This window comes from Carya illinoinensis, chromosome 15 (genome assembly GCF_018687715.1).
Source record: "Carya illinoinensis cultivar Pawnee chromosome 15, C.illinoinensisPawnee_v1, whole genome shotgun sequence".
Lineage (NCBI taxonomy): Eukaryota > Viridiplantae > Streptophyta > Magnoliopsida > Fagales > Juglandaceae > Carya > Carya illinoinensis.
Genome location: NC_056766.1, coordinates 6,981,945 through 6,995,150, shown reverse-complemented (window position 1 = coordinate 6,995,150; position 13,206 = coordinate 6,981,945). Strand labels below are relative to the sequence as shown.

Genomic DNA, 13,206 nt, shown 5'->3' with positions numbered 1-13,206 from the left:
GAAGACAACATTGTTTTGGGTAGGGGCCTCAAAGCTATGGAATGAATGCTCATATACATACATTATGAACTTTTGTACTTCGTAAAACAAAATGAATGACACCTTTGACGTATGTGTAAAATTGTTCCATCACATCATTATTTGCAGTCCTCGTGACTCCCCATCGCATTGATTGAGAGAGGGATATGTTTGGAGGAGAGTTACTTCAATGACAGCCATAGCATACCTTCTTATCTTAGGGCAGCCCAATATCATTTTTAGGACAAGAAATTCCAAGTCGTGTGGACTTGACTGACTTGTTCTTTCCTTTCATTTTCGTTAAAATAAATATATATGTATATATATAAATTAAAAAATCTAATGTTAGGTACCATCTTTAATTATATAACTCTAGCATGCTTTATTTAGAAAAGTATCTCATAAAAATAAATATAAATTAATATAATTTGATGTGATATATTATAAAATTATTTTTAATGTATCATATAAAATTATGTAAATTTATAGAATTATTTTTATAAAATCTCTATATAATTTGTAACACTTTTCTTTGAAAAAAAAATTATTTTCATATAAAATCTCATATTTATTTTTTCAAAATAAATATACTAAGACTTATACAATTCTGAATAATAAAGTTTTGTTTGTATTTACAGATAAATTAAGATAAAAGGTGAAAGTTAAATAAAATATTATTAAAATATTTTTTTAATATTATATTTTTTTTATATAAAAAATTGAATTATTTATTTTATTTTATAAAAATACAATAATAAAATAAGAATAATTGGGCAAACAAACTAGGCGGCTAGAAGAGAAAGACCATCTTTCACGGCAAGTCCATTATGGTAATTTCATATATCTTTCGATTCTTTCCTATAGACTGAAATAAAATGGACCCCATTATACAGATGGCCAGCTGTCTGCCATAACCAATACCACATACAGAGAAGCCAAGCGAAAGAATCAGCAACCCTCAAGAACCAGCTCCAAATCCCACACGTACACCTGTCGTATCCTTTTCCTCAATTTAAAAACACCTCTCCGTTCCACCATCCACTTGTCCCTTTCTGACTCGCTACCTTCCGCATTACAGGCTGGTCTCCGTGGTCCACACCTTCTTTCTTTCCAGCCAACGGAAACCTCAACCATGCGCTGTGTAGCCGTTTTTCTCCTCCTTTTCTTAACAACCCACCTTCCACGAAAGCACCACACCAGCCCTGTTCCCGTTAATATAACGCGCTATGGAAACGTGTTCGTTCGCTCGCGAGTATTAAAACATGCGCGTCAGGGGCTCCCTAGAACCCGCATCGCGGGGCAGATACGGCGCCGTTTGTTCAAAGTTTAAAAACATGTTCTCGGCTTGGAAAATTCGTAAGAGAGTAAGGGGCCCACAAAAAATACAGCTGTCACGGCCCTAATCGCCAGCCTGTGGCACGTTGCCCTAGCCTCCTACATTTCTATTCCTCTATAAATACTCTCCACAATTATTCATTGTCACACACAACTGCAACAATCCCTTCTTCAACGGACTCTCTCTTTCATTCATTCAAAGATCTAAAGGAAGAGAGGTATTCTAATTTCTCACCAATGGCGGCTATCTCCAAGGCTTCGTTGTTGATGACTCTCATGGCCGTTCTTCTCGCATTGGTCGGTGCAGCTCAAGCCCAAAAAGCTGATGCCCCGGCACCGAGCCCCACTTCCGCTGCCCTCTCCACCTCCCCGTCCTTGGGCTGGGCTTTACTCTGCTCCGTCGTGGCTCTTGTCTTCGGATCTGCGCGCAGGGTGTAAGAGTCTCTCTCTCGAGGCACGTCATTCTCTTTGTGGATTGTTTCTCGGCGTGGATGGATCGTATAGGGTGGATTGGGATTTTATGTTTTAGAGTTGTTGTTTTACTTTTTTAGGGATGAATGGTTCTTAATGGTGAGTTTTTTGACGAGTAATGTAGTAAACGATACATATATAATGCGTTATGGGTTTTGTTGTGGTTTGAGGAATTATGAATCTTATTATTCTTGTCAGTAAATAATGAATTTACCTATACAGATCTGCCTTTCTATCTCCATGCATCTTGATCTTAAATGCGAACTTTTGTATATTTTTTTTTTCCTCTTATTTTAAAAACTATTCAGAAAAAAGAAAAAAGAAAAGCACAACAATGGTGCTAAACACCTGCGCACTAACACTGTTTGCAAGCGAAGCATATTCCATGCTTTTCCGCACAGAAGTGCTTACTTGACAGACACGTAGAAACAATCACATGGGTTTCCACTGGAAAGTCATACGAGTTTGTCTCTTTACAGAGGGGTAAGAAAGTGGAGAACTTTTATGTCAAGAAGTAATTATTAATAATGTATTTCAATCTATTAATTCCTTTGAGAATTTAGAGAAGACATGGAGATCCAATCATCCAACACGATTGAGCCTCTTTCTGACTGTCAGAAAAGAAAGAAACCTCAAAGGTTGGTTGTGGGTACAGGAGAATAATGCGTTGGGGGGCACTTTCATGTGGTTGAACTTCGATTCTTTTGGAGATTGGAATAATTGCTTAGAACCTAAGTTATTTTCTTCAATAATTGATTACACTGTTAAGGGTTGGCACATTAGTCATCTTCAAGAATTAATTAGGGAAGAAGACTTTTGGTGATTTGATTTAAATTGGTCCATATGTTAGTGAGTGATTCTTCCTTCTCTTTATTTTTTCAAGACAAACTTTATTTAATCTTTGTGATTGATCCCAATGTAATCACTTCGTAAGTGGAGTTTCGAGCTCTTCACTTATACCTTTCTGTGAGATGTCTATTGAGATATGATGCCAAATTGAGTATAAAAATATGGTCATTGAGATTTCATACTATCCAATGTCACAAATTTTTGAAGTTTATAATAATTTTAAAAAATTTCAATTCTGAGTATTACTAATTCATTTTGGAGTATAAGTGAGTAACTTAGTGTACCATTTGAGCTTTCATTAGGTCATTGAACAATGGGATCAAAACAAATTCCCAACGAGGGGTTGTTTGAATTCAGAGTTGATCTCAACTAATCTAATTATTATAATCTTTTTAAATTTTCTAATAAAATATAATAAACAATTCAACATTTTCAAATTTCAAAATAAAATAATATTCTCATATCTTCTCAATTTAACTATCCATCCAAATCTGTTACCTATATCAAAAAGTGAGAATGTTAAGGATTTAAGCGAGCGGAATATAAGAGTGTACGGATTAGATTCAACATATTTTATTAAATAAAAATAATATTTATAATAATTTTATAATGTTACAATTATAATATTGATTCGATTTTTTAAAAGAGTTTTGCTACATACAAGTAAAGTCGTGCACTAATCTGCATACTAATATTGATTCATTCATATTTAAAATTTAAATCAACACTATTTTTAATAAAATTTATTTTTTAATCAATCACATCAAATTAGTATATAAATTAGTGTATCATTATAATTGCTAACTATATTTTTCTTTTTGAAAGATCGTATAGACAATTTAGGGCGGTTGCTTTTGATTTGTTCCTCGAGCTGCGCGAGGATTTGAAGGTATTGGTATATCCCACTCACTAAAAAGTCGTGATGAAGATTCAGTTAGGCAAAGTGCCAAAGTGATATGATCACGGAAAATACATTTGTTTGGGCAAGCTGTTGACGTGGCACTCTAATTTACTTAACACTAATTCTTTTTGACGAAGTTATCGGGGAAGAAACGCTTATGGCTAGGCTTGCAAACTTTCTCATGGGATGGGACCAAACAAAAGAGTAATTGAAGGGGCATACAGTTAGAAAATCAGAAGATCCAAAGTTTTTCTAGTTATATATTAAAGACCTTGGTCGTCTATTCTATTATGTTATTTACGAGAAATTGTTCTTGTTGGCCCTACTCTAGCTTAACGTCTAAAGATAGTAAAATAATAACATCTAAGTAGATATTAATATTTTTTATTGACACTGAGTGTTCGGAACAGTATCTCGACTAATCTTAAAAGTAAGTAGAGATTAATTTCTATTAGAAAAATGCGTAGACTACCTATACTTTTTCTTGAGAAAGTGTCCTCGTTGTTTTTTTTTTTTTTAATTAAATATGAATTTGTTTATATTTTAATGTTGTGGTTTTTATTCTTTTCGTAATTTTTTAAAAAAGTTTTACACATTCGGTAGAAATTTCCTCGATGAATCTAGCGGCTCCCTTTCTATTAAGTTTGATCATGTGTGGTAAAAGTAGAAAAATAAAAAGTTTCACGTGGACCCGCCGCCCATGTGCCAACCATAAAGAACGTGTAAAAATAAAAAGGCCACTCACAGCAAAATTATCATTTGGGAAATGATCGTTCATTTGTCCCGCTCTTTTTTTTTTTTTTACATGAAAATTAAGAAAATATTGTTTAATTATATTGTAAATTTTATTCATTTTTTTAAAATATTTAAAAGTGTTAAAAAAATAATTTAAAAAAATATTTAAAAATGTTTTTTTTTTACTTTTTTCATATTATTTTTTTAACACTTTTAAATATTTTTAAAAAATAAATAAAATTCACAATATAATTAAATATAATTTTCTTAATCTTTCTGTAAAAAAATTCAAAAAAAAAGATTAACGGGACATGTTAACGGGATCTCTCAACGGGATACCTAGCATTGTCCTTTTGCATTAACCTATTATGAGATTATGATGTCTTTTGCAAGCCTTAAAAGTTGAAAGAGTGTGGGAGAAAATGAATAGGCTAATAATTATTAGAGTTCAAAAAAATAAGTAATTAAATTAAATTTTTCTTCGATTGTCTGATCAAATTGGATAATCCAAATTTAAAAAAAGATAAAAAATTTTACTACATACAAATAAAATTATATATTAATCTACATTCTAATATTGATTCCTTCATACTTAAATTTTAAATTAACACTATTTTTAATAAAATCTACTTTTTATCTAATCACAATAAATTAATATATATATTAATACATAATTATACTTACAATTAAATTTTTTCAAAGATAAATACATTATGTCAATTCTGCAACAATTCTTTCCTTTTGCATTAGACCATCCAATTTAATAAAGAAACTCGAGAGGATCTTGTAATAAGAAGTGAGAACTTTTTTTTTTTTTTTTTTTTCCTTTTTTTTTGGTATCGATATTCAAAACAGCATCCCAACTAATCTCGAGATACAGAAACCCTAGACAAGAAATTTAATGCAAGTACACGTCGTATAACTATGTCTATATTCTCGAAACACTTGACAACTAATAGAGACATAATAATCCATACAACAAATATTATCATATCAAGTTTTTTTAAATATCATTAAATACTTGAGAATATTCTAGAATTCACTTTATTTATTTTAGACAAAATTGAATTCAAAGGCTTAGGCTTGATAATGTGAGCTGAGTTCCAACTTTATGATTTACAACCCAGAAAAAAAAAACCCCATATGAAAGAAAATTAATAAGGAAAAGAATAGAAGTCAAGATTAAAAGGAACAAATAATTAATTCTTTTCATTCTTCAACAAGTGAAAGGTGAAGATGATTCACACAGTTCTTACATTTTTCTTTTTCTTACATATTTCTCATCATGTTAAACACACTATCTTCCTCGCACAATCCTACAACAATGTTCATTTCCCAAAGGAGAATCATCTTCTACTCAGAGTCAGAATCCATGTTGCCCATCGCCTTTAACCCTCTTGGTCTCTGCACCAAATAAAGCTTCAACCTTTTAGATGTTTTCTTTCTAAAAATCTTGGACCTTTTGTCATTCAAAATTTAAATTCCGTACAGATTGAATAGTAAGTGAATAGAGACCGTGATAAATTCAAATTTGGTTTGCGCATGAGTCCAATTTGTAAACTCCTATGAAAAGAATGAAACTTAAAATTCAAATGAGTTTCTGTAGAAAAGCAAAATAATGTTGAATTAAATGGTACCTTCTTAGATATCTTCTTCTCCCTGACCTCGTATCGTTCCAGAGTCAGATCACACAACCATGCTCCTGGGCTGACCAACTGTGAAGAAAATTGCACCAAACAAAACAGAATGAGATGCCGTATAAGATATCCCACCCTTTCATTATAGAGATACCATAAATAAATAAATAAATAAATTTTTTTTCAAAGGAAAAGAACCTCCATTTCAGTGAAGAGTTGGGGATTTTTGCTATTTTGAAAAGTAATAATGTTTATGTGACAAAATTTATGTCCATCATTCTCATCCAATGGCTTTCTCCCACCATGTTTGTGATGGAGTTGAGGTCAGACTATTACCGAACCCAGCATGAATGAATTTTTGCATGTCCTAACTACCAACACGCCATTAAGATTACATAAACACTCTATTTTCTTAATGCATGCATTTCATTAAAAAATAAATAAAAAGCAACATACATGAGAGTAGAAATCCCAGGCAAACACTCTAATTAGACTAACACCCTATTATAACCAACACAGCTCATAATAGTATACAACCTAGAAAATTTACATTAATAAAATAGGATAATACTATTTAGCCCTATCATTTTGAATGTTCTGTATTTTATTTTATTTTTCTTAATGATCAAAGAAGTAACTACTTGTAAATTTGTGTATTTTTTTAATTTATTTAAAAGAAAAAGTAAATTAGACTTCTGCTAACTTTGAGGGGGCAAAATCCTGAAAGAGTAGCAAACACCCAATAAAATAATCCGACAATTATTGGACAAGTAATCGTGTTTACAGCCACAACCAAGAGACCTATACAACCGACCCGCCTATAACAGTCCCCTCCTTCCCTGGACCCGAACTAATATTTCATTATCCTTTTCTTTTTAAATTTTATGTGCACCTCACCTTCTACTCTTATATTTCTACTTTAATTCGATGTATTTTTATTTTTTATTTTTTCATACACCCTCTAATTATTTGCTATCGTCAGTTCTCTAATTTTGTAGCCTGACAAAACAAACAAAAGACAGCTCTTCCTGTACACTAATTGAACAGATGCGAGAAAGAAATAATAATAAACAGAGATAACGTGAATAAAGAGGCAATCACACGCGTCTTCCACTTGTCCGCTTGTGTGGTCCAAAGTTGGGAAAAACAATTCTGCAACCACCTCACTGCACCTCAGTAAAGGCTCTGAACAATACCAAATATATCCTCAAAGACAAAGGGGTTTTTCTACAAAAATGGACAACATAGGGCCCCACTGGCTTTGGTCCATGTCTTTTAATGTCGGCCATACTCAATCGAAACCACGGCTTTTAATACCATCAACTGTCAGCTAATAATTCAATTCTATCGTAACCGTAAACCTGGCCCGCTATGCACCGTCTATCCCCGTATCTATTCAACTGTTGGGCCTGTGATGACCGGAAGCTATCATAACATACTGACACGTGTAGGTTTCCATCTCACCGAACATAACATCTATAGTTTCAAAATTTTAATAATTTTCTTATCACTTAAGAAATAATTATTAAATAATCATAGAATCAAATATCAATTTGACTACGAAAAATAAAAACTTGACTAACATGTTATGCCAGCAATTTGAGGCATAATGGCCAAAGCCAAATTATTATGTACACCTGTCGTGCCAAACAGATCCTTGTAAATTCAAGGTTTCCTGCCATTTAAAAATTTTGAAAAACCTCATAATTTATTAGGTATAGTCACTTTTTAAGTAGTTGATTAATTAAATTAATTATTTTTTATTAAAAAAAATAAAACAATCAATCACATTAATAAAATAAAATACATAATAAATACACAACAATAACTACACATCAAAATTCTGATCTCTCTTTTAACTTAAAAGTTTTCAGTTAATTTGAAATATATATTTTGTTTTGGGCAACAATACGACAGACGATAATTTTTTTATAATTATTTTTGTAAACCAATTTGTCTGGACTCAAATTATCTAAACTGTCGGTATCACCGCTGGGTATGCATCCGGGATTTAAGAGACACGTGTTCGCATCCCAGTTTTTCATGCGAGGATCTTGTCACCTCACACACATTTTCTCTGCTTTTTCGAGAGCAAAGAATATTAAGCAAATTTGGCAGATCCAAGACAAATAACGGACCATCTTCCTGAATAAAACATCAAAACAAACTCCTCAAAAACCGCTTCCTATACTCTTTACCAAAACCAAAAGACCCACGTTAAAAAAGGAAAATGACCTTGTAATCGACGAAACCTTTTTGCCTTGTGCTCCAAGCGTAGAATCTTGACTTTTTCTCGGTGTGAAAAATATATGTGTTTAATCTTATTTCCCCTAAGTGAGTTTATTCATTATTGGACAACTTCAAAGATTACTACAATTATAATAATAATTTAATATTAAAATAAAAAAAAAAGAGAAGGGAGAGAGACGGGAGAAAATTGAAGCTTACATTGAGGGTGCGCTGGATGAATTTTGCTCGCTTCTTGGGTCTTTGAGGCAGCTTGGACCCCTTAATGGCCATGAAATCTTCCTCTTTCTCCTTGTTAGTCAAAGCAATGACGAATTTTGGTGGCCACACCGGGGGTATCGCCTCGCCGCTCCCGGACGACGATCCGCCGCCCTTCTTGCTGTCGTGCGCAGTCTCCGACGACGCCCCAGACTTGTTAGTCTCATTGTGATTGTTGTGATGGTGGTGGTGTTGAAGGTTGATGCTATGGTTATTAGCCTGATTCCCTCTCTTATCGTGCGCACCACCCCTATCCGGCGACGCAATTCCTCTCGCGACTCCGTTGCTCTGTCCTCTCATCGCACCCGATGCCTCCGAGTTCCTATTAGCAACACAAAGAACCAACAACAATTACAAAATTGACCTTCGGACGATCTTAGATTGGTATGGGCAAGCAAAGGGAAGCAGGCATAATCGCGTCGGGTGTTAAGAGAGGGAGTGGTTAAGATAAGATGGGCACACCTGGTTTTCCCGTAGGTTTTGAGCCGTTGGATTTGAGAGTGAACTTTTTGGTGGTGTTAAGGATACGTGTTGGAAAGTGGACAGTGATTCGGAAGGGAGGTGGACCGGTATCCTTAATCGTATATCATCTGACGGCTAGAAATGGGTTAGATGATGGAAAAATGAGATTTTCGAAGGACGCGTGGAATCGGAACTGACCGTTACACGTTTCCAACGAGCCTAGGTCGTGAGGGGATTTTGGGCATCGTGGATCAGATGCAGTGGAGATGTGATCAGGTGCGGGTATGAAAAAATAAAAGGCTAAAGCTGTGCCACGTGTAAGTGCCTAATTGGAAACCTAATGCCTTTAAAATACTTCTACTTTGCCTATGAAAATTAGTAATGAAAGCATAAAAGAAAAACACGAAAAAAATCATTAATTATAGATATATTATTATAAATAATAATAAAATAAAATAAGGTGAGACCAAAGGCACCCTTCAAGTCAAAGGGCATTAAATGCTAGAAACTAGAGAGTCTCAATTATAATTAATGGAACTAAAAGAGAAGACAGGATAGTACAGAATCATTTCCACGCAAGAGAAGCAGCAGAGCAGAGCACAAGACTACTATACTTATCATCAACAACATTTGACCATAATGACACTAGGCAAAATCAAGTACAAGCAAGAAAGAAAATGATAAAGATGTCAATTATGGTCGAACCAAAGTCACACTCAAAAGACTAAAAAGTATTATAAAAATGAAAAATAAAGGCAGCTGAAGATTCCTAAAGCTCAACCTTATCTGATTTCTAAAGATGAGGTTCACACACAAGAAGCTAAGGGAAAGAGATTAATTATATATTTGCTTGATATTTCTTTAATTTTCATATTTTCTACCTCAGTTAGAAAATAAAAATCTTATTCTAACGCTATAAAATTTAAATATTATAAATCAAACCTACCTGAATAGGTAAATCCCAAAAACAAAAGTGGGTTAAAATGACTAAACGAGCCTTATGGATATTATCCAGCCCAAATATAGCATTGAGGTTAAAAAAAAACTACCCCAAGACGTTAGTGGCTGAAATCACATGTTATAGACCTAAATTGTGTCGCCACTAAACAGTCAGTCCAAGTTGGCGTCCTTTATGATTGAGCCCATCCTAGGGAATTATAAAGAAAGTAAGTCCTATTAAAATTTGTCTAAACTCCAAAATCTATAAAGGGAAGAGACACATAAAAATGTCACACATAATTCTTGAAAAATACCAAATATTCAACAAATATAGTAAAACCTTACAAACTTGGACAACTTATAATAATGTTTGTACCTTCTTTACAAAAAGGTTTGTATTTTGTCTCAAATTCTCAAATTCATATAGAACAGTATATCTTATTTTGGCAAAAATCTATGACATTATGATTTCAGAGTCTCTTAAAACAACACTGTCGATGATTGGGATTCGTATTTATCATTCATTTTTTTACCAGTTTCCTAACTACTCTATGCCATAGATCCGGCGGCGATGCTTTTCTTTGGGTCCTCCAAATTCCAATTCGATTCAGACAAGATGTCTACAGTTTTACAGAAAAGGTTTGAAAAGCACGCCCACGAGTCACTTATGGAAGTGCCCAGCACCCAGCCCACCGGTATGGCAGATCAGGGCGACTCGGCGTAGCGTGTACCACACGCGCAGGAAACATCACAGAATTATACGTGTTCATGCGTTGAAAACTAAAGAGTGAGAGAGAGTTGTATAAAGTACCTGAGAATTCGCTGCGATGGTGGCGGCGGCGGCGGCTGAGGGGAAGGGTGTCGCTGACGCAGATTCAAGTACCCATTACCATGATTACCACCGCCGGGCTGACTCAACGAGTCCCTATCGGCCCTCACGACCCGCCGGTCCCGTACCGTGGTCCTTTGAACCGGGCCGGCCGGGTCGTTGTCCTTGACCTGGACCTTCATGCACCTGAGCCGCTTCCGGTTCCCCCACTGCAACACGAATTCCGACGACGTCGTTTGCGTGATGGTCTCGGAGCCAGCTGGTCTCAGCAACGAGGTTCCGTCCGTTCCGGTTGTCTCTCTACCGTTCGTTTGGATTACGTTCGCATTATTAGTAAGATTGCTCCTCAGGGACAGAGTCTCCTTATCCATCTCCTTTTGTTAACGTCCAAAGCTGTCCCATTCCATAGAAGATAATTAGTAATTAATGAGGTTAATCTATGTATGAAAAAAGGGTATCTTTCAATTAAAGGGGACGGAGAGAAGAAGAAATTGGATTCGGAAATGGCTACCCAGCAACCTCCATAAATAATAAACAAAAAACGAGGGAAGAGCGAAGAGCGAAGATTGTGGAAGATGCGCATCGGACGGTCCGGGATTTGTGAACAAAATGGTAGAAATCTTGCCCTTGGGCGTGAGATGGGGGATTACATAGATATGAAATGGGTGATGAGGAAATGGGAGATTACGAAAAACAGGGCAAGCGAGAGATTTTCAATTGAAGCTCTTTTCGGTCACTAGCAAAATGCGGGAAAATCTTGAGAAAAACTAGAAACCTCAAATCGTTTGCAGAAGAATCAACGAAGTGGCTAGTGTTGGATTTTCCGGACATTAAAACGAACAAGAATTATACTCTCCTTACTTTTTCTCAGGTTTTTCGGAAGCTAAACAGAGGGTCATCGAGTCAGAAATGGCGTTCGCAATTCAGACGCCATCAAAAGAGAGATCCTAGCAAAAACTTCACAGATAAATAGAGGAATTTTGACACAAGGCTTTTCCTTCCCATTAAAGAAAATTCAAGGGTAGACTAACACTAAAAAAATATGGAGGAAACAACAAAAGACCAAATAAATCCCATAAAAGGCCTAGTGGTTGGGAGAACTGAAATTTCTGCGAAAGGCCATAGATGACGGAAAAGTCTTAAATTCGGGATTTGTTCAGAGAGAAATGGACCCAAATGCAATCCGATAGTCGCAGAGAAAGAGAGACAGAAGAGTTGAGACAGATAGAGAGGAAAGCCATGGAAATGACCATTACCGGAGAATTATCAACTCTGATTCAAAGATAAAAGTCCAAAATCGGAATTATTTCCCAAAAAAAAAAATCCAGAGTTGGACACGCTGAATACAAAGAACCAAAGAAATCAATGCTTCGTTAAAGGCATTCAAATCCGATTCACCGTATAAAAGCCCCTCGAGAACAAACATCAAATTTCCTAAGCTGAACTTGAAAACCACCACACAGAATTCCTCGATCTTCTCATTAGATGATGATTTCTCACCTGCACCACACAGATTCTGCCACTGTCACCCAGGGAATTCACAGAAAACGGGCCTTCCTCTCTTGAGTCTTCAAACTAACAAAAATGCAAATCTATGACCGGGATTCAACAAAACGGTGACATTTCAGAGCCCAAACCTTGGACTCCCATGCAAGAATCCAATCCCTCTAAAAGAGATATTATCCTTATTGTTTCATAGAAAGGTTCCAGATTTCTTCTAAAAACCACTTAAATCCATCCGAAATGTATCTGCAAAACAGAAATTGAACACAAACAAAGAACGTCTCAGATGATAAATCCCATGAAAACAAGAAGAAATCAAAGTCTGTTTCGAAATGGAGACCTCTGAACTCGAAATTCTCGACCGTCTCTCTGTAATCTTCAATTAAACGAACCCGATCTTCGCAATCAGCCACGCAAATAAGAACCGAATCCACTTAGAATTCCTTCACCCCGTCCAAAGCTCTTCAACTGTTATCTGCACCAAAAAAGAGAGTTATTCTTAGAAGAATAATTACACGAAACCTCTATAAAATTCCACTCTGTTCTCAATTACAAACCTCCTTCCGCCCTCTTCACAAGCTTCAGATCCTCAACCTTCCTTCAGACTTTCAGTAGAGTTCTCATCAATTCTCTCCCCGAATTACCTTCTTTGGCATCTAAATATACGACAGAAAGAAAAAGAAAAGCCGTAGCGAAAATCAGAGAGAAGAGCAAAACTTCAGAGAGCTTCTTCCTTCTTGTTCTTATGATAAAACGAAATACTCTCTCCCCCTTTCAAAACCCAGTTTATATACCCCCTTCTCCCACTCTCCATTACACTTGAACCGTCCAAGGCTGAGCTATCCTGACCCTCCGTTGACGATCGTAGGGCTCTCCTAGCTCCTATCTTAAACCGTCAACCCCGTCTCTTGTAAAATCCCGTTACGGCGTTTTAATGGCCATCGTTGGCCCAAAAATCGAGTATCACGCCGTCAATCGAACTAAACACGCCGTCTGTTTTTTTTTTTTTTTTTTTTTGTTAA

The 13,206-nt window shown here is 35.5% G+C and overlaps 1 protein-coding gene and 1 long non-coding RNA gene across 2 annotated transcripts; both read right to left on the bottom strand.

The window, feature by feature from the left end:
• Nucleotides 1-5,491: 5,491 nt before the first annotated feature.
• LOC122297797 lies at nt 5,492-12,954 on the bottom strand. Its single transcript, XM_043107990.1, has 7 exons — nt 12,742-12,954; nt 12,525-12,659; nt 12,182-12,430; nt 10,664-11,074; nt 8,395-8,773; nt 5,947-6,024; nt 5,492-5,713 (listed from the first exon to the last, which is right to left on the bottom strand). Exons 4-7 carry the CDS (start codon nt 11,050-11,052, stop codon nt 5,663-5,665), a joined length of 897 nt encoding a protein of 298 aa, XP_042963924.1. The 5' UTR covers nt 11,053-11,074; nt 12,182-12,430; nt 12,525-12,659; nt 12,742-12,954; the 3' UTR covers nt 5,492-5,662.
• On the bottom strand, nt 6,631-8,388 carry LOC122297798. The gene is made up of 2 exons (XR_006238897.1): nt 8,182-8,388; nt 6,631-8,091 (listed from the first exon to the last, which is right to left on the bottom strand). It is a non-coding gene; the product is annotated as an uncharacterized LOC122297798 (long non-coding RNA).
• Nucleotides 12,955-13,206: the final 252 nt, after the last annotated feature.